Below are 25,199 nucleotides of genomic sequence, written 5' to 3'. Positions count from 1 at the left end.
CTTTTGTCTGTGCTTCTGTGTGCACCGTCCTCTCCTCCCAGAATTCTTTCCCCTACTTCTTCATCTAGCTAACGTCTTCGCATGCTCTTTCTGACCTAACTCAGACACCATCTCATTTTTCTCTTCATTCAGGAAGGGTTACGTACCTCTCCTCTGGATGTGTAGACTACCTTAAGGCTATCACTGTCATTTACTGTATTTTCATGATCACAAGTGCAAAATCTGAATCAGATGTGTGAACTGTGTGCCCCGGTTTCCTTTCCATTTCTGTCAAATGTGGATAAAACTTGTTATAAAACCTAAAACTTTTAATATCTGCAAAAGCTTGAGAACAGCGCCTGGCACTTAAGACACCTTCAACAAAAGTCATATATCTGTGCCGTTATTAATATGTTTGAGTCCTTCATTAGATGAGGATGTTGGTTTTCCTTGTCTTCACCCTAGACTCTCCAGGGTCCACCCACTGCCTCTGACCTGGCAGGTGCTCAGGTGGTGCCCTGATGATGCGAGGTAAGTGGTGGCCTATTGATGCGACGATGGTCATGATTACCACCTTAGCCAGAAAAGGGATCTAGACAAGTCAAATAGCTCCCTAGGGGTAACTCTGACAAAATACATGGATATATCCGTGGCTGTTAGTGAATATTTCCAGGGCAATATTCTCATCTCAAAAATACTAACAAACAAACAAAACAACAAACACAAAGTCATTTCCGATTCAGAAAGGGACCCACTCATTTGTGGCTTACCCTCTCCTCCTTGCTTTGGCCTGTTTCTCTCAGCCCCTTCACATGTTCAGATTCTGGATCTCATTCATTTCCCCCTCCTTGGGGGGTCTCACTCTTTCAGACTGTCCTTCTTTCCCATTCCTCCAACCTCTTCTTGTTTACTGGATTATCCTTCTTAATGTATATGTGTGCTCAAGTTTCCACCACTTACAACAGCTACAAGAACAATGGACAAAGCCCCAATCCTCTGCTCCCCATATCCACCTCTAGTCACCCACACTGTCTTACTTTTTGACAGGGACCTCTACATGTTCAACTTGATGGACACTTTACATCCTTATTTTAGTGACCGCTCAGTTCAGCAGTTCCCAAACGCTATTTATTTGTTGTTCTTGAAATTCTTTTTTCATCTGATCCCTGGGCTATCACTGTCTTCCTACTTCTCTGCCCATCTTTTACAAGCTATTTTGCTTCCTTCTATCCCGTAAGTGTGGTTTTCATTGTTGGACATCTTTTTTCCTGTAGGTGAAAAATTATACATTCGTCCTGGGCAATCTCATTCATGCTGCAGGCACCAAATACTTATTTCCTGATGAGTCCCTTAGTGATGATGACTCTCAAACTATATTTCTGACTCCGCCCTCTCAGTTGGGATCCAAACGTGTGTATATAGCCCCCTTTAGACGTGTCCACCTGGATAGATACTATTATATTCTGCAGACATGCGAACTCAAAATATCCAAATGTAGTTTGCATTTTCCCCTAGAATGCTGTATTTCTTAGTCAGAGGTGCTCCACATGCACAATCATCAACACCAGAAACACTGGTTTCATTTTAGAACCTTCCTTTCTACTTCATTCACACAGGCATTTTGTTAAAATTGGCGGGACCTATCTTCTAAGGGTCTCTCACATCTCTACCCCTTTGTTGATGTTACTTTCCTTAAATTCACTCTGCCCCATCGCTTCTTGTCTGCCTTTCCATCATCTCTCTGGTAAATGCAAGTCTGATTGTGTTATGCCCCCGCTCACTGTAACTGTCAGGGTCAAGTTAAGCCACATCTGTCCCCCGCCTGGAGCACACTGAGTGCTCTGCCCGTGCTGGCCCCTCTGGATCCAGCTCTCTGTTCCCCAACACAGGCTCCCTGCTATAGCTGCACCCTTGCAAGTCCTTGGGTTCTGTCCACACACCCTCACTCACTGGTGTGTACCTCCTCTTACGTCTTCCTTCTTGAACCCCACTCTTCCCTCACTTCTGCACCTTACTGGCTCCTGCTCATCCATCAAAACTTAATTAAAACATGACATTCCCTGGAAACACTCCTGTCCTCCAGTCAGGTGCTCTCGGCCACTCAATGTGTTCTGGGAGGTGGCGCGGTTTGGTGTTAGCAGCCATGAACCGGGACAGACAAAAAAATGTCTGGGGTCGAGCACCAGCTCTGCCACTTTCTAGCTGTGGGATGTTGGCAACTTACTTGCCCCCTGCCTCAGTTGCCTCATTTGTAAAGTAGAGATGTTAATGGTACTGCCCATTTCAAAGGTTCATTAGGAAGGTGAGTGAGATGATTTACCTAAAATCCATGGAACAGTGCCTGAGACATAGTGAATGCATTAAGTTGAGCTATTTTTATTATTGTTGTAACTATTGATTTACTTGTCTGTTTTCCAAAACAGACAGATCTCTGAATTCCCTCTGAGAGAAAGAGACCATGCTTAACTTGACTATGTTCCCTCGGCACCTAGCACAGCATATGGGACATTGTAGGTACTCAATAAACACTCACCGAATGAGTGAGTAAATATAGCCAGTGAAATACAGTCTTAAAATTTTACCTGTAAAATATGCTAATGAGTAACATCAATCTAATTTTCTCATGTATTTTTTTTTACTTGCACAGTAAGATATTGATGGTATCTCATTAACTTAGTGTAACTGATTCACTGTTCTTAGAGGCAAGAATCTTCTACTCCTGACAGGAGGGCACAATGTAGTTAATTAACAGAAATGTTATTCTGGAAGGCATGAACTGTGTAGGCATGAACTGTGACAAAATTCCTTGGAGACACAAACAGAGAAACAAAATCTGAATTCCTATCAGAAAGCGATCAGAAAGCTTAAAGGGGAAAAAACAGCAGAGAAAGTGTTTAAAAGGGTGACTTCAGGAACCATCTTTCCTGAGCTTCCTCGGACAGCCAGCCATTGTCTGGGACAACAATTAGGTCTGCAGAGCACCTCATCGGGCAGGGGAGAGATGTGTCTGGAAGAATGCTCCATTTCCACCCGCCACCCATGCATCCTGCAGAGAAGAGTCTGGAGCGATGTGATAATGGGGCAATGGCGAGCCTCCAGGTTTGTTTGGTTATTTTCCATGTTCTTCATGAAAGCATCGCTTCTTGTCTGCTTTGAAGCCATTGCTTTTTCAAATACAGACACCTGCCTTTTTTCTCCCGTAGATTCCTTTGCACCTCAATGGAGATGCTCTATAGTGATGGGCATTGGATATCTCTGCCACTGAGGGATCTTACTTCCACCCTTAGTAACTGCTAGAAGCTCCAGAGGACTCTCAGCAGAGGCCAGCCTCTAGTCTGAATGTCCCCACCCTTCTTCACTGCAAGGAAACACTAGGACAAAAAGAATTCTATGGCAAAACGAGGCTAGAATTCACCCCCTGCCACAGAGTGTCTGCATACTGTGGAAAGACTGGGGCAACTTAGAGAATATATCTGCAGATTTTTCATCATCAGAAATAATTGAGATTCTACTATGCAGGTGCTAAATAGAAACATTTGATCTGTCTATACTTGGTCTTGTCTTCTTTTCAACCCGGGCACAGGCTTATAAAACATGGGGATACAAAATAAGGACGAGGTAAATCTAAGTCATCTTACAGAAGCAGACAGAATTACTCAAGTAGGGATTGTCAATTTTTTTCTTTGCCATGAGGTATTTCTAAAATACAATCCTACTGATGTGGAAGTCAGAAAATAGTTTGATCCCATTAATTTTCACTGTGCAAAGTGAAAAATCCCTTTAAAATAATTCTAAAGAGAGGATGATCATTTACTTTTTTTCAAATATTTTATTTTAAGTTATCTCTACACCCAACGTGGGGCTCAAACCTACAACCCTAAGATCAAGAGTTGCATGCTCTACCGACCGAGCCAGCCAGGTGCCCCTGACTATTTGTGTACTTTTTAATTCCAAGGCTAGAATATTCTCAGTCTTCCCTTTCAATGAGATCTGGCTCAGACTAGATTTATAATGAACATCCTGAGGAATACAATATTGACACCTTCTAGAAGCTGAAGGAAATGCTTCATGAGTATCTATATTCTATTATCATAATGGCCCCACAAATCACCACCCCCATTTTACAGATCGGGAAATTGGGATTTGAAGAGATTAAGCAATTTATCCAAGGACTTGGATTTCGAGCTGAGAATATGAACTCCCAAGTCTGCTGATCACAGTCCACTATTTTACAAAAAGAATCCCATAGGATTATGGGAGAAAAATGTTGCCTGAGATTCTCTTTTTAAAAGACCATATTGCATAATTATAACTACAGAAAGAGAGAAGAAATGTTCCATCAGATATTTCTGGGGAATGGGTTTGTGTACCCGTTCTGGTCACGTCTGTCATCTGTGCTGATACTTTTTTGGTCTGATTGGCCAAGGGAGCTTGGCATGTGTCAATATTCCCCCAACCTGGAAGTTTGTGGGCTGTAGATTCCGGAAGCTGAATTTCTGCCCCAAGGATAATAGGGCCTTGGAATAATGAGAACTGACCTTCTCATATCCAGCGAACCCCTATCTTCTACAGATGGCATTCCCCAGACCACATGATCTGGTGAGGGTCTTTGGGATCCATGGCAAGCTGGGCTGAGCTAGGCAGTATCTGCTGTCACTCTGCTGAGGTTCGTTTTTGTACCTTTAGCTAAATAAACTCAGAACTGAAACCTCTGGAGGGTGTGTGGGTTTGAGGCCTCTGCTAGAAAGCTTCCAACTCAGTTTCTTCGTGTGACACAATCCTGTTTCTACGCTACTTTCTTAACTCATACAGATTTTCATTTTTATTATCCCTCTTTTCCTTATTGTATTATCCCTCCCAGTATCTTATTTTTTACTCCTGGTCACTTTGCACAATCCTCTGTCTCCTCTAAACCCTGTCTCCTTGGAAAAGAAACATACACATACAGAAGCTTTGAATATGCACTCTTGCCCCATGTTACCAGAGCAATTTATTCTCTCATCTTCTTCTTTGAGTAGCATTGCTTGGGAACCTCTTAGTGTCCCTGCTTCCTGGGGAAGCAACCCAAGGGCAGGGGGCCAAGGTCTTTCTCCACGTTTGTGTAGCTACCTTCCAGCATCATCTCTGGAACAAAGGAAACCGCCGATGTTTGGATTCAATCAGATTACATAATCAGTGTTAGGACTAGCCTGAAGTGACAAGAGAGGAGGCCATTCACGAGTTGACAGAGAGTTTATACTCACATTTCAGTTCTAGTTTGATGAAATCTGTGTTGCCCAAGTTCTCAAGGAACACTCCCCGGGGGATTAATGTTTTGAAGTAGAAAGAAATGTCAGCGCTGGTCTCCCCTTGGAAAGTGGAGAAGTGCAGGTAGGATGATGGGTTTGGGAAAGAGGCAGCATTCCAATAATTCCCTGTGGAAGGAAAAAAAAAAAAAACCCAGAGTAATGTATATCTTGACAACAGGAGTAATAGAAAACACAGCCATTTCTTAAGTTTTAATAAATTTCCATTGGCAATAGCCCTTGTCTCCTCTCATCCTGCTGAACATCATGGCACAAAATCCCCACAGACTTATTCTCAACTTTCTGAAAGTTCTATGCATGTGTATAAGAGCATGTTGTACTTATGATTGACAGCTAGGGTTCCTACCAAGAGCAGCCTTGGAGGGACCCTAGGGGGTAAATGCCAATAAAGGGAAAAATGCAGAGCAGATCCTGGCACCACCGGGTGGGGGTTGGGGTGATGTTTTGAACTCGTGCATACGTACTGATGGCTTGGGTTTGGTGCAAGAAGCATCTGGGTTAGACCTAGAGGGATACAATAGGAATGGGGTCTTTGGTGTTCTGCTTTTACTTCTCATCCAACTTTGTCTTTGAATAACCAGCTCCTGCTCAGACATTGAGTACAGTTGTGGGGGAGGTGGGGGCCAAGGAAAAGGCAAGAAGACCAGGCTATTCATTTCCCCATCGTCCCCATTCCAAACCTCCAGAGGCTAGTTGCCATAAAGGGAGTGTCTCCCCCTGCCAACCTCTTCCTTCCTGGGGACTCCAGGTGAGGACGGTGTGGGGTGCTGAGCTGAGTCCACCTGAGGGCTCTCCATTAGCCTCTACCCTTGAACTCATGGCAAAGACATGGTTGTACACCACTCCCTCATTGCTTGATAGTAGCCAGTGACCCCAGGAGAAAAGCAGTTCACAGGACATAATAAAAACACCAAACTCTATGATGCACATTCCATTAGAACAGATGGACCAAGAATTTAATACAACCAAGAGCTGACTCTTGACTTTACCTGCAGGGGAGAAATTCCTTTTGATTGTGCACGTTTCTGAGTATGTTTACTATCACAACTAAGGACAAAAATACATGGGCATGCATTAAAATAGCTACTGAAGCCTTTCCCTTTAGTACTAAACTTATGTTAACATCACCAGATTAGGCCCAACATGGAGTCACTCATGTTAAGCCTCACTTCGGCAACCCAAAACTTAAAGTTTCTACACCCTGTTCTCCCAGAAAGGGAAAGCCCGAGTCAACCAATTGGCTTTTGTCTGCTCAGCACAAATTACATGATGTGGCTCTAAGCCCTCCTTTCACTCCGTATAAGGGAAGTAACTCTGCTTTAGCCAATCAGCAAACTCCCAGTGCAACTTCCTTGTTCCTGCTCACCTCTGTCTATAAAAGTCACTTGCTTTGTATGGTTCTCTAGAGATATTTTCTATCGGCTAGATCGGATGCTGCCTGATTCATGAATCGCTGAATTCAAACCCTACAAGGTCAGTAAATTGTGGAAAATTTTCTTGTAACATCTGATTTTTTTTCATTTTTTACTGATTTTTCCTTCGAAGAACACAATTAATCAAGTTCCCTCTAATAGTTTTTATAAACTACATTTTTTCTTTCTTTCATGCAAATTATGCACATATGCAATATTAAGTTCAACTGCTATTTTTAAATAAAACTATTTTTGTGTTGGCACTGCTATACTTAAACCATAATTTTATTGTATTTTTTTATTTTTTATTTTTAAGTGTCTTATTATTTATTTTTGAGAGACAGAGAGTGAGAGTGGGGGAGGTGCAGAAAGAGAGGGGGACAGAGGATCTGAAGTGTGTTCCACACTGAAAGCAGAGAGCCTGATGTGGGGCTCGAACCCACAAGCCATGAGATCATGACCTGAGCCGAAGTTGGATGCTCAACCGACTAAGCCACCCAGGCACCACATAAACCATAATTTTAAATTAAATATATAATGTTGTTATATTATGAGATATTAAAATAACCTCTCATTTAATCAATGTTATTTGTTTTCATTCTTAGAGATGTCTAGGATAGAGTGACATCTAGATAAATGAATGGCAACTTATAACCAGCAAGTCAGCACAAAATATGTTCGTAAATGTCTTTATTAACGTAAAACAGTGGTGGGGATTGAATCTATTATTTAAGGGGTCCCAAAAGTCTTAGTGCAGTTTTGAGGTTTTTTTTTTAAGTTGCCATATCAAAGCTTTCAGCAGGAGAAAAAAATAGACTAGTTTCCTCTTGGGAAAGAAGAATATGGTATGATATTGGTTAGAATGATACATGTGTAAGTTGCTATCATCCGAGGGCTGAGTTCTCTTCCTGGCCCAAGATGTGGCTGAATATCTCCTGAGGGGACTTCGGGGGCTTACCTTTCCCAGTGGACTGAGAATGAAGGTCTCACAAGATAAAACCTAAATCAAACTAGAAGTTGCAGCCCTCCCATCGAGGAGAGTTCTAGAAGGAATGAAGCCCCATCCCCAGGGTCAGCAGGATTTGGCTCATCCTAACTGGGTGAGAGCCCTATAACAACAGAGGGGCCCCAAGAATCAAAGTCCTCAGCCATGCTTCAGCCTGAAGCAAAGCAATTCTGTCTCTTTAGGCTAAATCCCCAGGATGTGAATGTAATTAACATTTTAAAGTTTCATTCCAATCAAGTGCATTCCCATTTTCTGAGGTGGTGATGTATTAACAGAAGGGCAGTTGTCTGAAATGATTCTAGAAAAAGGAAAGCTAAAAGTAAAACATGTCAGTATTTATTTGAGGTCCAGGGCTGGTTATTCAGACAGAAATATCCCTGGAGAGGAGAAGGGCAGTTCAATCAGTTATTCCAGCTTGATGAAAGGTCCCCACAGACCAAAATTCCATTTGTTCTAATTCTATGCTCACTAAGCAACTTCTAACTAATTTGGCCTTTTGAATTGACATATTCACAGGGAAATTGAGCCTGGTGCAAACGGTGGTTACCAGTCATCCTTCCGGAAATGTCTGGGTTATCACACGATATCTTTTGGAGTTGTCACTTGTGGTATGCCCCAAGTCTCTGGATGAACTAAGTCCAGATTCTTGACCAGCAACACTGAGGACTTTCTGGGCCTTGTGTCAGAGTGGAGCTGTCCACTCAGGTGGTGCTGAAGGAGAGCCATGTGGTACAAGCAGAGGTCATTAGAAATTCTACTTATTTTTTAAAACCCATCCTTTAAAAGATCTGTTTTAGTCATACTTAAACATTTTTAACGTTTATTCATTTTTAGAGACAGATACAGAGTGTGAGTGGGGGAGGTACAGAGAGAGAGAGAGAGACAGAGACAGAGACAGAGACAGAGAATCTGAAGCAGGCTCCAGGCTCTGAGCTGTCAGCACAGAGCCCAACGTGGGGCTTGAACCCATGAACTGTGAGATAATGACCACAGCCAAAGTCAGATGCTCAACTGACTGAGCCACCCAGGCGCCCCCCAGTCATATTTATAATGTACATGATATATGAGTATAGTGGTGCATGATAGAATTGGTAAGTAAATATGTTTATGGGGATGTGGGCATGAAAGTGTTAATGAGCAATGTAGACAATGAGAAAGGTGGGGAGCCACTGCTTCAGACGCTGATGAACTTCTGTGAGGCATGTTCTGATAAGTCTGTTGCCCAGTCTCTGGGATTTTTGGTTACAACAAAATAATATGAGTTGTTTTTTTTTCCTAGTGCTCATTGTGCTTCATGATGCAAAGAGCCTAGAGCATTATTATTGTTTACATTATTCCCAACTGGCCATAAGCTCCTTGAAAGCTGGGAGAAAACCATTTTGTCTCTATAACCTTTGGCTCCAGAACATAGTAAGCACTCAATAAATAATTATTAAATCAGTGGGTAATTGTATAGCCACTCCTCTCAGTTCTATCTAATTCCACTCCACATGCGATGTCCTCATGGGGCAAGATCTACTTTATGGTAACCTGAGTACTGAAGATACTAACTAAATATAAATAAAAATTAATGCTGCTTTAGCACCTCCTGATAACGGGACACTGTATCCTTAGCACACCATAACTGTTCTTACCTATGTCTTAATTTCTGTTTTTTTCCTACAGACAGACCTCATTGAACAATGCCATGAATTTGCAAGGATGATGGTCTCCTAACCTTAAGATTACTGAAATTGCTGCCATTTGTACTTGCTGTCAAGGTCAGTGTTATAGAGGGTCAAGTGACACTGGACGAGAATACCAAGTTGGAAATAAGAGATTTCATTGCAGGGCAAAGAGTAGTATCTCAGTAGTGTGGACAGGCAAAAGAAGGCAAGGTTGGAAAATGCAGAGCCCAATGCAGGGCTTGAACTCACAGACTGCTAGATCATGATCTGAGCCGAAGTTGGATGCTCAATTGACTCAGCCACACAGATGCCCCCAAGATTTCTTTTTAATGTTTATTTTATTTATGTTGAGACAGAGAGAGACAGAGAGAGAGAGAGAGAGAGAGAGAGAGAGAGAGAGAGAACACGAGTGGGGGAGGGATGGAGGCAGAGGGAGAGAGAATCCCAAGTAGGCTCTGCCCCATCAGTGCAGGAGCCCCATGTGGGGCTGGATTTCAGGAACCCTGGGATCACGATCTGAGCTGAAATCAAGAGTTGGATGCTTAACCAACTGAGCCAACAGGCACCCTGTTCATCCAAATTCTTTAACAGCCATTTACTTTAATCTCACCAATGATTATTTGGTATGGGATACTGACTTCAAAATTTCTAAGGATATTTTCTGCTGAGCAGTGTTAAAGAACTTCAATTTAAAATGGAACTGGAGGATAGAAAATAGAAAATCTCACTCACGTGCTCTTAGGAAAATAAAACATAAGGACACACATGCTGATTTCCCATAAATGTCCATTTACAGAAATCTGATAATGTTGGGATTTTCTTAAATGATAAGGAGTTGGTCAGGGGTTACCTCATAACAATCTTGGGAAATTTTTGCTTATGGTTTCCAATTTTAGTATATGTGCTGCCGAAGCGAGCACTTTGCTTATGGTTTCCAGAGGCATGAACAAGAAATGACCCACGTTGGGTTGGTCTGAAAAAATAAGCTGAATTGAGCTCTTTTTTGTCTGACTGGACTGTTTTTTTCTGCTTGGGGAATTTTCAAAGCTGGCCTCTGTTTGTTTTTTATTTTAACAGATCTAACTGAACTCTCTCCTGTCTCCATCCCCTGCGCATAAATACAGCCTTCCCCAAACCCTCAACAGATGCCTGGAGCTTGCTACAGTCTGTGTGTACCAAATCGCAATTCTTCTGCTATTCCTAAATAAACTCTTTTTGACAGTTTTGCGCTTACCTCAATTTACCCCTTTTTTTAGGTCGACAGCAGCAATTTGTTTTAAGCCTAGGTTTAATTTCTCGTCTTTAAAGTTTATTTATTTATTTATTTTGAGAGAGAGAGAGACAGAGCAGGGGAGGGGCAGATAGAGAGAGAGAGAGAGAGAATCCCAAGCAGGCTCTGCACTTCAACTTAAAATGCTGCTGTGGGTCTTGATCTCAGGAATGATGAGATCATGACCTGAGGTGAAATCAAGATTCAGCCACCTAGCCAACTGAGCCATCCAGGTGTCCCAAGCCTAGTTTTAATTTCCGACCTCGGGGTACAGATACATAGTTTTAACAATCCAGGGTGCTACAAGGGATAAAGGAAAATGCAACTCCCTGCTCCACCCCCATCCCAGCCCAATTTCTTAGCAACAACTCCTACACTTAACTCTTTCAGTTATATCCCTGTGTTTCTAAAGTATGCATGTGTTGATATTTATTAATTTATGCATTTTAAGTATTTTTTTAAATATTTTTTAACGTTTATTTATTTTTGAGACAGAGAGAGACAGAGCATGAATGGGGGAGGGTCAGAGACAGGGAGACACAGAATCTGAAACAGGCTCCAGGCTCTGAGCGGTCAGCACAGAGCCTGACGCGGGGCTCGAACTCATGGACTGTGAGATCATGACCTGAGCCGAAGTCAGAGGCTTAACTGACCGAGCCACCCAGGCGCCCCAATTTATGCATTTTAGATATACTTGATTGACCTTCCCCAGATGCAAGATAAAGACTGAGCATTTTTAGAAGCCTGCCTGCCTATTCCCTTTCTCCAGATTCTCCCAAACTAGCAACTCACAGATTTTGGGTTCCACTGAAATTCAATATTTACATTTTTAGGGCTCTGGGTTATTCACTGATGAGCCGACTAGTAAAATATAATTATAGTTTCTTTTATTTGTATAATTTCTTTTGTTCCTCTGGAATCAGTAATTACCTCTTTTTCCATTGGCTTAGTTTTCTCTGTACCTGTCATAAATTCTCTCCAATAACTCAACACACCTGTAAAACTCTTCCCACATGTGTTCCCAACATCACACACATCGGGTGATCTAGCAGCCCCCTTTTTGTCCCTCAGAGGTCCCCTACAGCCTCTGACTTCCTGTTGTCAGGCCCACTGGCTCTTCTGAGGGTTGACACCCGGCTCTGGTCCTGGGACCTGTCTCTTGCTATTATTGCCGACCATGTTTCTGCTACTCTTCACTATTAAATGGCCAAATCAGAAGACCCCATGACTTTGGGCGATCCCTCTTTCTAGGTCTACACCCTCATTTCCACAGGCACATTCTCCTGTAGCTTTTTGAGAAAAGGAATGCAAGAGGTCAACTTTCTAAATCCTTGCTTTTCTGAAGAGTCCTTATTCTGCTTCCACACCTAATTGAGACACTCCAGAAAATTATTCTGCCATGGAGTTACTAAAGGCATCTCGTCAATATATTCGAGCTGTCTGTGTCACTATTGAGGAAGCTAATGCTCTCTGATTACTGTGTCGTGTATGTAACTGATGGGGTTCAGGGCATGCTCCCCCAAATACAGCACCTTAGCATATTGAATATTTTGAACTAAGGGAACGTAAGAAATGGCTGGTGCGGGAAGGACTCTCTGGCCCTCCCCTGAAGCAGGTCACAGACCCTTATGTGAGGTGCCCCCCTCTCCCTGAGGAAAGGATCACCCTCACCTCGAAAGACAAAGGGACACTGAGAGGAATCAGAACAGCCTTGCTGAGTTTCCCCCAGTTTACTGCTTAGCTCATAAGTGGTTCCGTCACATCTTAGCTCCTGTTGGGTAGGACAGGAGAGCTGCTGGCAGGGTTGGAGAAAGTGAAGTGAGGGTTTAACTGAGGCTGCCCGGACTTCACCAGTCCTCTGTGAGCCTCACCAGGACCCGACCTCCCATGGACTCCGTTCCAGACCCTGTTGGAGTTCGCTTCTTCTCTGCCTGTCAACAGTCTGGACTCAAGTAAGGAAGCAACTGGACATGTGATACACTGGAGACACCCCTATGACGGTGGTAGCAGCAGGAGCAGGGCATTTGGAGGATGTGGAGTTGGGGGAGGGGCACGGTGGGGTGACAATAAGCGACCTCAGGGGGCTGCTCTGGCTTGTCACTTGGTGAAGTTGCCGTGGCCTGTTCCACGTGCAGGCTCCAGCGTCAGGGTCTGGCTTTACCACCCACACCCACTGGGTGACTGGGACAAGTTTCTTGATCTCCCTCAATCTCACTTTCCTTATGCATACAATGGAATTAACAATGGCACCTCTCTTAATGGGTGTTGAGAATCACAGAAGATAATCCACGAAATGCATTTAGCAGAGGGCTGAGCACAACGTAAGTGTTCAACACATGTTACTACTGCCATTGCTACTTCCAAAAGGACATTAACCATTATGACTGATGGCTTTGGTGTCACCTATGGTCCTGGGGGAGGATGGGAAAGGAGCTTCCTTTCCTTAAACAGCAGGCCAGCAAGCCCTGAGGCCCCTCCTGAGCCTTCCCTACCCCGCGGGTGAATTCTTTAAGGGGGAGCAGCCAACCACCCCTAGCTAAACTGACATAACCAATTCTGACTTCTGCAGCCAGTCGACTCATCTCAGACTCATACCCCCGTCCGCCATCTGTCCTGTTCGCCTCTCACCCTTCTGCTCCCTGCTCACTGGCTTTCAAACCTGTGCCCTCTCCGCTGCTTAATCTCCTCAGGAATTAAAAAAAAAATTCCTTCAGGACACACACATGGGAGTCACCTTGAGCCCTGGCGATGTGACATATGGTTTTGTAGAGCAGCCGCTGAATAAAAATCTGACGAACAAAGCAGTGGCGGGCACCCAAGAAAGCAGAGTTACCCACACACCGTAGAGCCTCTCATTAGAATGAAGGTACAGCAGAGATCCCTCCCCTCTGAGAGGGCAGGTAACCAGGAAGTGGCTGGAAGACTTGGCTTCTGGCAGACAGGGAGAAGATTGCACGTGGGCTCTACGGCCGTGGCTGTGGTTTGGTGAGGCCATGGCTGCGGGTGTGGCTGGATGCCACTGGCTCCCAGGTCCAGCAATTTCCTCAGAGCCATCCAGTGGCCCCGTACTGGGACCGCACCAAGAAACACAGCTATTGCTTGTGCTTGAAGTGGCAAGCACTCTCCAATGTGAATACTAGCGTTGAGTCTAATTACTCTGAAAATTTTCAGTGACCCCAAGGTTAGAGATGTGGGTATTTGAGTTACGCAGTGAGCCTTCTATTGTTTACCGTGGGCTGGGTGCTATTGACAACAATAAGCCAGATGGCTTCATTTGCATGTAGATTTGAGTCTATTTGTAGAGGTGTCCTTATGGGTAGAAAAAAAGGACTTCCTTAATTAAACCATTTTGTGCATTCTGGAAAGGTAAAAGTAGCTTTGTTCAGCTCCCTGCCTGATTTTATAGGGCAAGCCCAACCTCAAAATGAAGGGCTTGGAGGTAGAACGTTACTAACTTGTCAAGTTTCACCCCCACCAGCAAACTTTTTCCATTGTTAACAACCCACAGGGCTTGGGGGTCAACAATGTAAATTTTTCACCCTGTGTCTCTTTGCCATTTGGTTTCTTTGGGAAAGAATGGGGACAGGGTCCCACAGAGAACAATATGATAATAAAACCCTAGAGGTCATGATGCTGAGGGTGTTTCCTGCGCTGCTGTGAGCTGACCAATAGCCAGAGAATGGGGGGATGTGATGAAACTGATTATGTGATGAAATTCATCAGTCGTGGAAGCTCACACCTGACTCGTGTCAATGGTGCACGTGGACAGAGTCCTACTAAGGAGGTAATTTTATCTTATTTTGAGTTCTGGAAACAGTTGTGTATACTCAGATTTAAAAAATTGTTTTTAATGTTTTATTTAGTTTTGAGAGGCAGAGTGAAAGCAAGGAAGGGAAAGAGAGAGAGGGAGACACAGAATCTGAAGCAGGCTCTAGGCTCTGAGATGTCAGCACAGAACTCAACGTGGGCTCGAACCAACGAACAGCGAGATCATGACCTGATCTGGAGTAGGACGCTTAACCAATGAGCCACCCAGGTGCCCCATGTACTTTGGATATTTGGAGATGGGGAGCAGGTCTAAAACTCTCCAGGGTCTCTGTGTTAGATCCCTCAAACTTTCCTTATTGTGGTGACTCGTTATGCCTAATTAGTCATCCTACTTGTCATCTTAAATATAATGGGATTCAAAGTTAAAAATTATTAACCAGAAGTGGAGAAATGAATAACTAAGTGTGTAATGGAAATATCCGTGCCCTGTGCTCTTCATTCAAATTTGTGTGTCGGGTAAAACTCTAAAGGTTTCTGTGTGATCGATTCCAAAGCAGGAGGGAGTAGCAAGCCTGGATGTTTCACATCTTGGTGAGCAAAGGATCGGAGGGAAGATCTGTCTGCTTTAGCAAAAATAAGAGTGTTGCATCTGGAGGTTGGAGGACAAATTTATATCCACTACATGCAGGTTGAAGTTAAAAATATTTAACAAGTAACGTAGTACACAGGAACGGCCATGGGAGGGCTACTCGGGGAACTGCGTAACTTTTAAATGCTTGCATGTCAGGCCCAGGGATAAATCTGCTTTTCCTTCTTTTCCTGAGCGATTTCACTCCCTTTCACCATTTCAAGCACTAACCACACATAGATGAGTGATTCCAAAATTTATGCATACAGTTAGATCGCTACTATGAGTTTAACATTAACATATGAGTTTCTTACTAGACAGCTTTACTTTGACCTACAAGTACTTCAAACACTAAATGACTGCAAGTGAACATATATTTCTTCCAAATTCGCTCTACCTGCAGTATTCTCCCTTGGAGCTGTTCCCACTCTACCGCTCAAGCCAGAAACAGGGGAGTCATTCCTCCATACCCAATCGACTCCCAAGGCCTGAGAACCGCACCTCCGAAATATTCTGCAGGTATGTCCCCGCTTCTATTCCTTCTACTGCCAGGGCTCAGGCCATCACCTCTCGCCTGGATGACGTATTGACGTTAGGCTCTACCTCCAGGGTTGTTCAATTTTAAATCCAGTCCCTACAAAGCCAACAGAGAGAGCTTTCCAAAATGCACAGCTGATGGTTTCCCTCTCATGGTTCCAAACGCCTGCGGAATACCTTGCAAACTCCTGGACACGGCGTATTAGGTGTAGACCCACTTCTTCAGCCTCCTCTCTCCCGAGAACGTGTGCTCAGCAGCACACAGATGCCATGACTTCTCACCACCCCCATTGTTGTGTATGGACTCCATGCCTTTCTTCACGTGCTTTCCTCTTTCTGGATTATCCTTCTCTCCAACTTCCCCTTCCCCGGCCTCCCCACTCACATGCTACATCTGGCCTGATTCCTTCTCCTCCTTGAGGGCACGCTTTCCCTGTGTTCCTATGACATCTTGTGTCTATCTCTGCATTCAACTTACCGTATTACTATAATTACTTTCATGCGTTCCTCTCCTCTGCTAGGCTAGGAACTTCACAGAGCAGAGATTGTATTTTCTATTTCTTCCTACCTGTAATCTTTAGCCTGCCACGGAGGTGGGTGTTCAATGTGTTCTTAAAAAAGTGTTCTTTAAGTGTTCTAAAGTGTTCTTTAAGTGTTCTTAAAAAAGATCTGAACCATTGATAGTCCCACTCCCAGCTCTCACCACTCCTTGACCATCTATGGAGACCTCCTTCTCAAGTTTCTGAATAAAAGAGTTATTTAGCTGGGTGGAAGGCCATGCGGATTGGCATTTTTTACTTGGCCTTTTGGGCCCATTTAACAGTTCCCTTCTTAGAGATCTGACATGCGGGCCCTCTTCAAAACCACGGGGTCCTCAGCAGGTACTCATGGTGGTTGACGATGGTTCTGAGGGCCAGCCCCGTGGGTGTCGCTTCTGTCTTTACAATGTGTCCCTTTGGTATCTCCGACCTCTTATCGTTTTCTCTCTTCCTACGATTGTAATTCCTGCCCTAATACCATTAAGCTCCCATTTCATCATCTGCCCTGTTGCGGTGAAGAATGGTCACGGCACAAATGTAAAAGACTGCGATGTATTTAGCCACGCTCAGCCACTGTGCAGAGAGGGAACGCTGTAACGTGAGGCAGCCCTTAACTCTTGATAGACTACAAACCCCCCAGAGCCCTACATCCATAGAAAAACAGATTTTATATAAAATCCATTAGGTGAGTGAAATGTGGAAAAAGCCTCCCATTTCGGCAGAATGGTGGATGCGAACATTGGAAACTGCTCTACACGGCAGAGTAATGGATTGATATGAGTCACACAATTATGTTACACAAATCAAAGTTTCCTTTTGGTGCTGTTTTCATTACAGGAAATAAAAAGATTCGCACCACCTATTCATAGATACTGTCGTTTTCCTACTGAAAACTAACACGGTCCCCCCCCTCCACCCCCCTCCCTGCCCTCCCCCTCTCCAGGAGCGGGATTAGTAAAGAGGGAAGACAACCCATGATGCAAAGAGGAAGTGGAAAAATGCAAGCTTTTAGAACCTCAGTTTCTTTGTTTGTAAGTTAGAAAAAGTAGTTCCTTTGTCACAGGGTTGTCCTAATGATGTAAAGACACAGCGCCATCCAGAAGCACTTTGAAACACCAAAGCACTATAAAAGGGCGAAAAGCCCTCTTCTGGCCTATATTTATTAATACTCCTAGAAAAATGACAGATTTTTGTGCGTGCAAGGGTGTGAGAGACGGCCTGGATTTATATAGAACGGGCTGCCGTCTCCTAACAAACTCATAAATACTCGAGAAGAAGGGAACACAGCGGAAAGCGAGCCTGAAAACAAATTCCACTTAGTGGCTAAGTGAAAATAATTTCCGAAGTAAAAATAAATAATGCAGCAAAGCCGGAATAGATGTTCAGACTTTTAAGGATAAAAGGAACACACTCGAAGGCACGACTGCACTTGCCATTGTGATCCTTTGTCGTCTCCATGGGGCAAGGCTCGGTGCAGAGACACAGCTTCGGTTGTGGCCGCCTCCGGGGGTAAGGATTGTGAAATGGGATTCAAGTGGATTGCAAAGGACACCCTTTGGTGTCTGAGACGGTGCGAGGCCAGCGGGAATTTTATTACGTCGTGTCACATTGATCACGACGAATAATAAAGTGAGCGCGTCCACTATGTTGATTTCGAATAGTTTTGCTTCAGAGGAATCTGGGAATTAGTAGGAAGGCAGGACAGACCACGGGAGCAGGGACGGACTGCTGAGATGCCTGGAGTGGGGAGCGATTTCCCCAGAAGCTGCTCAGAGGGGCTGCGGGGCCACGGGAGAGGTTTGCACCGAATGAAGTCGCAAGGCCACAACCCCAGACACCAGGGCCTCATTGCATGTTTATTGAACATACTGGGGGGGTACACACCGGAGAAGGAAATATCGAATAGATTATTACAGTGAAATTCAGTGTGATGTGTCACTTTATGATTGGACTTAGTATCTTCCACTTCAAAATTTCAAATTGTAGGGGCGTCTGGGTGGCTCAGTCGGTTGAGCGTCCGACTTTGGCTCAGGTCATGATCTCGCGGTTTGTGAGTTTGAGCCCCGCGTCGGGCTCTGTGCTGACAGCTCGGAGCCTGGAGCCCGCTTCGGATTCTGTGTCTCCCTCTCTCTCTGCCCCTCCCCTGCTCACGCTCTGTCTCTCTCTGTCTTTCAAAAATGAGTAAGTGTAAAAAAAAAATTAAAAAAAACTTCAAGTTGTAAGGGCACCTGCATGGCTCAGCGGGTTGAGCATCTGATTTCGACTCAGGTCATGATCTCATGGTTCAGGAGTTCAAGCCCCTGCATCGGGCCCTCAGCTGTCAGTGCAGAGCCCGCTTGGGATCCTCTGTCCCCGTCTCTCTCTGCTTCTCCCCGACTCCTTCTCTTTCTCTCTCTCAAAAAAGGTAAACATTAAAAAAATAAAATAAAATTTCAAGTTGTAAAATAGAGGTCTGGGGCTCAGTGTTGTCTCTGAGGTTACTGAAAACAAAGACAGCCTGTCCGGAATGGAGGTGTTTGGGCATCTCAATATTTCTAAAAGTGAATTGAGAATAGAACAAAAAGTTACACTAACAGTTGTCATCACCACTGCATGGTGCCGTAGGTTATGCTAATTTGCAACTGAGTAGATGGTGCCACAATCTGGGTTTTGAAAGCAATTATTTCCAGCAGGCTGGTGGCCACCCGGAGCACAGCGGCTTTGAAACATGTTGCATTCTGACCTTTTCTCAGTCTCAGGGGCTCCGAGGAAAAACAGGGGCTTTAAAATTCAGATCAGAAGGTGCACAAACAAAGCTCTGAATGGATTCTGATGGAACCAATCCCACATTTCACCTCTGCAAAACTTTATGGGAAGTTTATGGGGATTTATTGTTTCAAGAACAGAAGGACATTTACCTACAGATGCAGGGGAATAAATTTCAAGTACATTTAGTATTGGAGAATGGTCGCTTTATTGCTGATTTCAATCCACTTGACTTTCTCCTTAATCTTCTACCCTCCACCTCGAGTTGAACACTGTGCACACACCTTTACAGTTTGGGGCTTTGGTGGTTTGTAAAATTTTAAAGAGCTTCTAGTAGCAAAAACAAAACAAAACAAAACAAAAAAACTATAAAAAACAACCACCATGTGTAAATCTGTTATGGTATATTAAACAAATATAATACAATGTAGCATGAACAGTAAGACGGGTCTATGCAGATCGTCAATTGTACATTGTTGAGTGACACACAATTTTCAGAATAAAATCCATACGATGTCTCCATGTTGTTAAAAAGTATATGTGCATGTTGTACATGTGTCTGATACATCTACACATGTATACACACACACTCGTGTGTGTGTGTGTGTGTGTGTGTGTGTGTGTTCATTGAAGCACAGAGTAAAAGATAAAAGTCTAGAAGGATTGACATCAAACTTTAATACTAGTTACCTTTGTGGATGGTAATGGGTGGGAGATTTGTACAAGGAAGGACCCAGGTTGTGTGCGTGTGTGTCTGTGTGTGTGTATTTATGTGTACAGAATGAAAGGGAAGAGGAAGCAGAAGCAGAGACAAGAGTCCATGAATGCTGCAGGAAAGAGTTTTCGGGAAGAACTTGGGATGGGGTCCAACACGAGTGGAACATGATGGAGAAACACGGAGCAGGAGCAGCGTGAAAGCGAATCTGAACGTGTTGTGTGCTGGGAATCGAATGGCCTCGATGCTCCTTGTGAGTTACAAATAAAGATCAGGTTTTTTTTACTACCTGTGGTCATCAGACACTTGTTTTGAAAAGGAAGTCCGTATTGGGACCAAGCAGATCACGGCGTTGCACAGGAGGCCTCAGCTTTGGCCCTGGGTGACAGGTTTCCGGGTCCCACCCTATAGCGATAGCATAGCCACAGTGGGCAAAAGCGACATTCTCTCTCATCCTGAGAAAGAAGAGGGTTTCTGCGGCCCTACGATTCACATGTAAGGCCCCCATGCCGCTGAGGCATTCCTGAACTATAAACCACCACAACGAACGAATCAACTAACCGTTAACAGCGATGCTGTAAAACTTTCTTCTGATGAATTCCCACTGGCCATGAGCACGCTTTTCTTCACCAAGCCTTACTCTGTTAAGACACCGGACTTGAGAGAGTTACTAGTATTTGTGAATAGTTAACTTCATGGAATTATTAATAGTTATTAACAGCAGCTAATAAAATCTATCCCGCCACGTTCCGAGCAATGTTTTAATTCAGGCATTTCCCCCCCCCCCCCCAATTAATCTTCACAACATCACTTGAAATTCTGGTATTATCTCCATTTTTCATGTGAGGAAACCGAGGTACAGAAATTGTGATGTGAACACTTAGAGTTTCACTTTGTACCCAGGTCCTGTGGCTTCAATACAAGTGCTCCAGAAGAAATGCTGCATTTTTTTTTTTAAATAGAGTAATTCCCTTTCACTCCCCATCCCCAGCCCTCGGTTTTTCCTACAAAGTATTAGCCCTCCAAACAGCCCTGTATGATTTTTATGCTGGGCTTTCTTGGCATCTAAAGGGAGCCTAGAGATGCGACTGTATCCTTTGTCTTCAAATTTCAGCCGAAGGAAAGCTAGAGGAGACTCTCCCGTAAAGTCCGGGCACCCTGGGGAGAAGACCACCGTGTTCCGCCTCGTGTCTCTTCTGAGAAGCTCCTGTACGTCATGCATAGCCCTAGACTTCATAAAAGATCCAGAATCTGGGGCCCTCATAATTTTGCCTCTGTCTCTGATACCACCCTGTTCCGCTCGATCCTTTGCTCAGAAGCCACGCCAGCCTTCTTTCTGTTCTTCAAGGTATCAAGCTTGCTCCAGTCTCAGGATCGGTTTCTTCTTCCTGGAATGCTTCCCGCAGATTCCAGCAGGATTGGCTCTTCTTATCACTCAGAATTCAGTCACCTCCTCAGAGTCAGTGATACCTTCTCGAACAAATGGAAAATCCAGCCTCAAGTTATCCTTAGCCATTGCCCACTGGTTTTGCTTTTAGAGCATGTGTCATTATGTTACATTCCTATCTATATATTAAGTTTACCTATTTATTGACTGTCTTTCCTGAACTAGGATATGAGGTCCATGCACACAAGTGTTTCGCTTGCTTTGCCCTTTCTTGTGTTTCTGGCACCCAGACCTTGCTTGGCACACAGCAGGTGCTCAGGAGACGCTGTTGAATGACTGAGATGCACCACCTTGGGTCCACCAGTGGGGGAGCTGTGGGTCACGGAGCCGCACCGAGGAGGAAGGAGGAAGGCTTCAAAAGCTCATTCTCCATATGGAGACAAGAGTCGCTGCTTGACCAAATCAAGCCTTGTTATTACATTAGGGATGTGACTCAGTAGTATTTGCTGAAGTTGTTTGGAAAGAGAGGTTTAAAAAAATCTCCTATGAGATTTACTAAAGATACTTTTACTCAAGATACTTTTAAAATTAATTCTTTGTATGTCTTGTCAAAGCACTTGTGCATTTTTTTTTCCCCCAAAAGACATTGAATTGACTTGAGCTACGCATTTTCTGGTTGCATGTGACACAGGCAGAGATGATCCGGAGCACTGAGGTGGAATGCTCACGTGAAAGAGACCAGTTGTTTAAATTGGCTGGGATGGTTCAACTTCCTAACGTCCTATACCCCTAGAGAAGTGGTCTGAAAATGGGCCTGGCTGGCTGAACATCAGGTCAGACCAAGTGTGAAGGGTCCATGTTTCCCCGTATGAACTGAAGTGTGTGCTGTAATACCTCACAAAGACATCTGTCGTGTTGCACAATTAATCTTTAGTTTGCAACCCTATTCCCATATCCCGGAGCATGAACTTGGCTGGGAGAAGCCCCCTTCTCCAGATCTGTATTTCCAAGCAGCTGTATAAGAAAGCAGGGTCGGTGCTGGGCCAGACTCACCCAATACCTCTTCCTCGGGCTGAGAGGCTGTCCTCTTCTCTCCGGTCGGCTAATGATTATTTTAGTCCTATTAAGGGGCTCTAAGATCTTGATCTTCCCCAGGAATTTACTCATTTGGTAAGGTTTCTGTCCCAAAACTTAATGAGGACAAGTCTTTTAAAGTTTTCCTTGCTTTCACAGCACAGGCTCTTGTTGAAAGGGGGAGAATTGCCCCATTTGAGAGACTGGGAATGAGCAAGGTGACATTTGATGGCAGTTTCTTTTGTCTCTCCTAGTCCCCATCTCCCTGATGTGTCTCTAGCTTCATCTTTCCCAATCCTGCTTTCAGTTATTAATCAACCAAACCTTCATCGTGTGGTGGCTGATAAGCCCTTCATGATTATTCACCCCTGTTTTTTAATTATTATTTTAATAAGAGGTTCCTGAAGATTGAAATGCCTTTAAGATCCAAACTAATTAATTTCTAATGGTATGACTTCAAGTATCAACATAGGGTGGGGATAAACATTTCAATATCCATGGTCAATATTTATACTTGTAATAATTCTCTAGTAGTTGCCTTTCAGTCATGATCTATGTTTTACTGCAAGCACACACACATACACGCAGAATAATGTCCAGCTTAAGAATCTTGACAAACAAGGGGACGAGGTTAGGATAACACAGTGGAACATAAACTATTCTAATTTTCTCCACTAACGAGAACCAGGTAATAATTTCTAAAGTGTAAATGTGACAATGAATTTTGACAATGATGCTTTTCAGCAGAAAAAAAGCCAGTTTTTACCTTGAGAGAAAGGAAGTATTCATTGAAAAGTGCTTAATAAAAGGAACAGGGTGAACACAACTCACCAGCCACGAAAAAAAATTAAAATATTTCATGACTTTTCCTTTTAACACTGAAGTCCAAAATGCTTTTCTTTGAAGAAAATGCATGGGAAATTTTCATCCTGCTCTATTTCTCATGCTGGAAAAACTATAAAGCATTCCACCATGTATTAATCAGAAAACACAGAGCAGGGAGGGAGAAAATATTCACACAAATAATTTGGAAAAGTGAGATACTAGACACAATTAATTCTCACAAAGTCTCATAATTCTGTTAAGGATTATCTCCTATGAGTAAAATGTATTCCCTTCTGATTACCTTTCCCAGGTGGAGCTCTTTGTTGGGTGTTTCAAACTGATTTTCTGTTCTTTTACAATCAATGGCTCACAAACTTTATTGTGCATTAGAATAATGTGCAGGGCTTGCTAAAAATGCGGATTTCTGAGCCATCATCCCGGTTATGTGGAATCTGCCCTTTTTAAAATTTATTTATTTATTTTCAGAGAGAGAGAGAGAGAGAGAGAGACAGAGACAGAGAGAGAGAGAGAGTGTGTGTGTGTGTGTGTGTGTGTGTGTGAGCAGGGGACAGGGAAAGAGAGAGAATCCCAGTCAGGCTCCTTACTGTCAGTGCAGAGCCTGATGCGGGGCTTGAACTCATGAACCGTGAGATCATAATCTGAGCCGAAATCAAGAGTGGGACGCTTAACCGACTGAGCCACCCAGGCGCCCTGGAATCTGCCCTTTTAATGAGCACCCCTGCTGCTTCTGATGCAGGTGATCTTTTCTACAGGTGCTTTGGAAACATAGTTCTAGTTCTGGAGTCTAGGTACCTCTCCAATTGCTTATTAGAAGCCTGGCTAGTTTTGAACTACTGCTATTTTGAAGTTTGTGAAGGATGAACATGACATTCATTCCTGTTCCTGGTACAGCCAGACCAGAGGCTTCGTGCTGAGGACACAGGGACAGTCTGACAAGGAATCGTGCCTCGCTCCCTCTTCAGGTTTCAGTGAGCAGGAATAGCTTGGAAACCACATAGACATGGGCGGCTCAGGTTTATCAGCTTTGAAGCAGAAGGACATTACCTCCTTTGCCAGAGACAGCTGTACCCTGACAGCCAAACTTGGCTTCTGTGTAGGTTTCTGGGGAAGACAGGGCTTCAAGTTCATTCCCGGGTTCAGAGACTTGGTGTGCTATCTTTATTCTCAATTTCTTGTTTACTCAAGCTCACTTAGCTCAGGACGTTATTCTCTCTGGTTCTCTTCCTACTACTCTACTCTTGGTCCACTCATTGATTCTACTACCTCTGAATGTCTCTTACATACCGTACCCCTGGGGGCGCCACTCAGGCCAGTCTGTTCTCTCTTGGGCTCTCTGTGATTTCCATCTTTTCCCACTGATAATCTCTACCCATGTTACCACACGGACCTCTGATCAGAGTTCCAGAGCTAAATGCCAACGCTCCAGCAGGGCGTGCCCCTTCTTCTGGATTTGCTACCAGAAGTTCAAAAGAGCAAACGTAAAACCAAAAACTCATCGTCCACATCCCAAGACTGGCTCCTCTTGTGGTCCTCACGTTAAGGATATCACTGTTCACAGAGTCACGCAGCGTGAGGAAGTGTCAGGGTCTGTCAGGAGCCATAACTTCCATGCCCATACAAAACTGAATGCCAAATTCAACCAATGGCATCTCCACATGCTTCTCATACCATCTCCTGTTGTCTTTTCGCGTGGCTCTTGCCTCCCTGGCTTTAATACTTCCCCCTCTAAGTCACCCTCCACAGGGCCAACAGAACAGCTTTCTGAATAGACGTAATTGGTGACCATTGTCACAAAGGTTGCCAGCAGATGCAACCCCCCTCAAACCATAATGACATTTTGCTTCCGTTTTCCTTCTTTTCTTCTTAGTCCCAGTTGACAAAAATGCTGTTGTTGGTCGAGAGAATAATAATAATATATACTAACTAATATTTATTGACCATTTACTGGGTGACTCACGGTCCTGGGCACTTAATGCACATCATCCCACCTGAGATTCCTAAATCCTAAAAGATTTTGCTGCCAAAATCTGCCAATAATTTGCTGCCATTATTCCGCTCTGCAGATGAGGCAGGTGAGAGAGAGAGAGAGAGAGAGACGAAGTAACTTGCTGAAGTTCACTGGGTGAACGAGGTGCTTCACAGCGAGCCTGATTCCAAAGCCTGCATTCCTAATCATTTCCCTCAACTGCCTATTTCTGTCATGCTTAAAAAATTAATAGAGAATATTCTTACTACACACATTTAAAATAATTTCTCTACTATGGTGGGTGGAAAACAGGGATGCGTTTGAGCCAATCTGCCTATAATCTCTTACTCCGTT

The 25,199-nt window shown here is 43.9% G+C and overlaps 1 protein-coding gene across 1 annotated transcript in view; it reads right to left on the bottom strand.

Annotated features, from left to right (window-relative positions):
• The window catches only part of CNTNAP2 (contactin associated protein 2), a 1,969,961-nt gene that overhangs the window by 248,164 nt on the left and 1,696,598 nt on the right, over positions 1 to 25,199 (bottom strand). The window contains exon 16 of the mRNA XM_060633381.3: positions 5,223 to 5,393. Within this exon, the coding sequence (XP_060489364.1) occupies positions 5,223 to 5,393 (171 nt within the window). The remainder of the gene's footprint in view (positions 1 to 5,222; positions 5,394 to 25,199) is intronic.

This window comes from Panthera onca, chromosome A2 (assembly GCF_046562875.1).
Source record: "Panthera onca isolate mPanOnc1 chromosome A2, mPanOnc1 haplotype 2, whole genome shotgun sequence".
NCBI classification, from domain to species: Eukaryota; Metazoa; Chordata; class Mammalia; order Carnivora; family Felidae; genus Panthera; species Panthera onca.
This window is presented reverse-complemented; position numbering and strand designations above follow the sequence as displayed.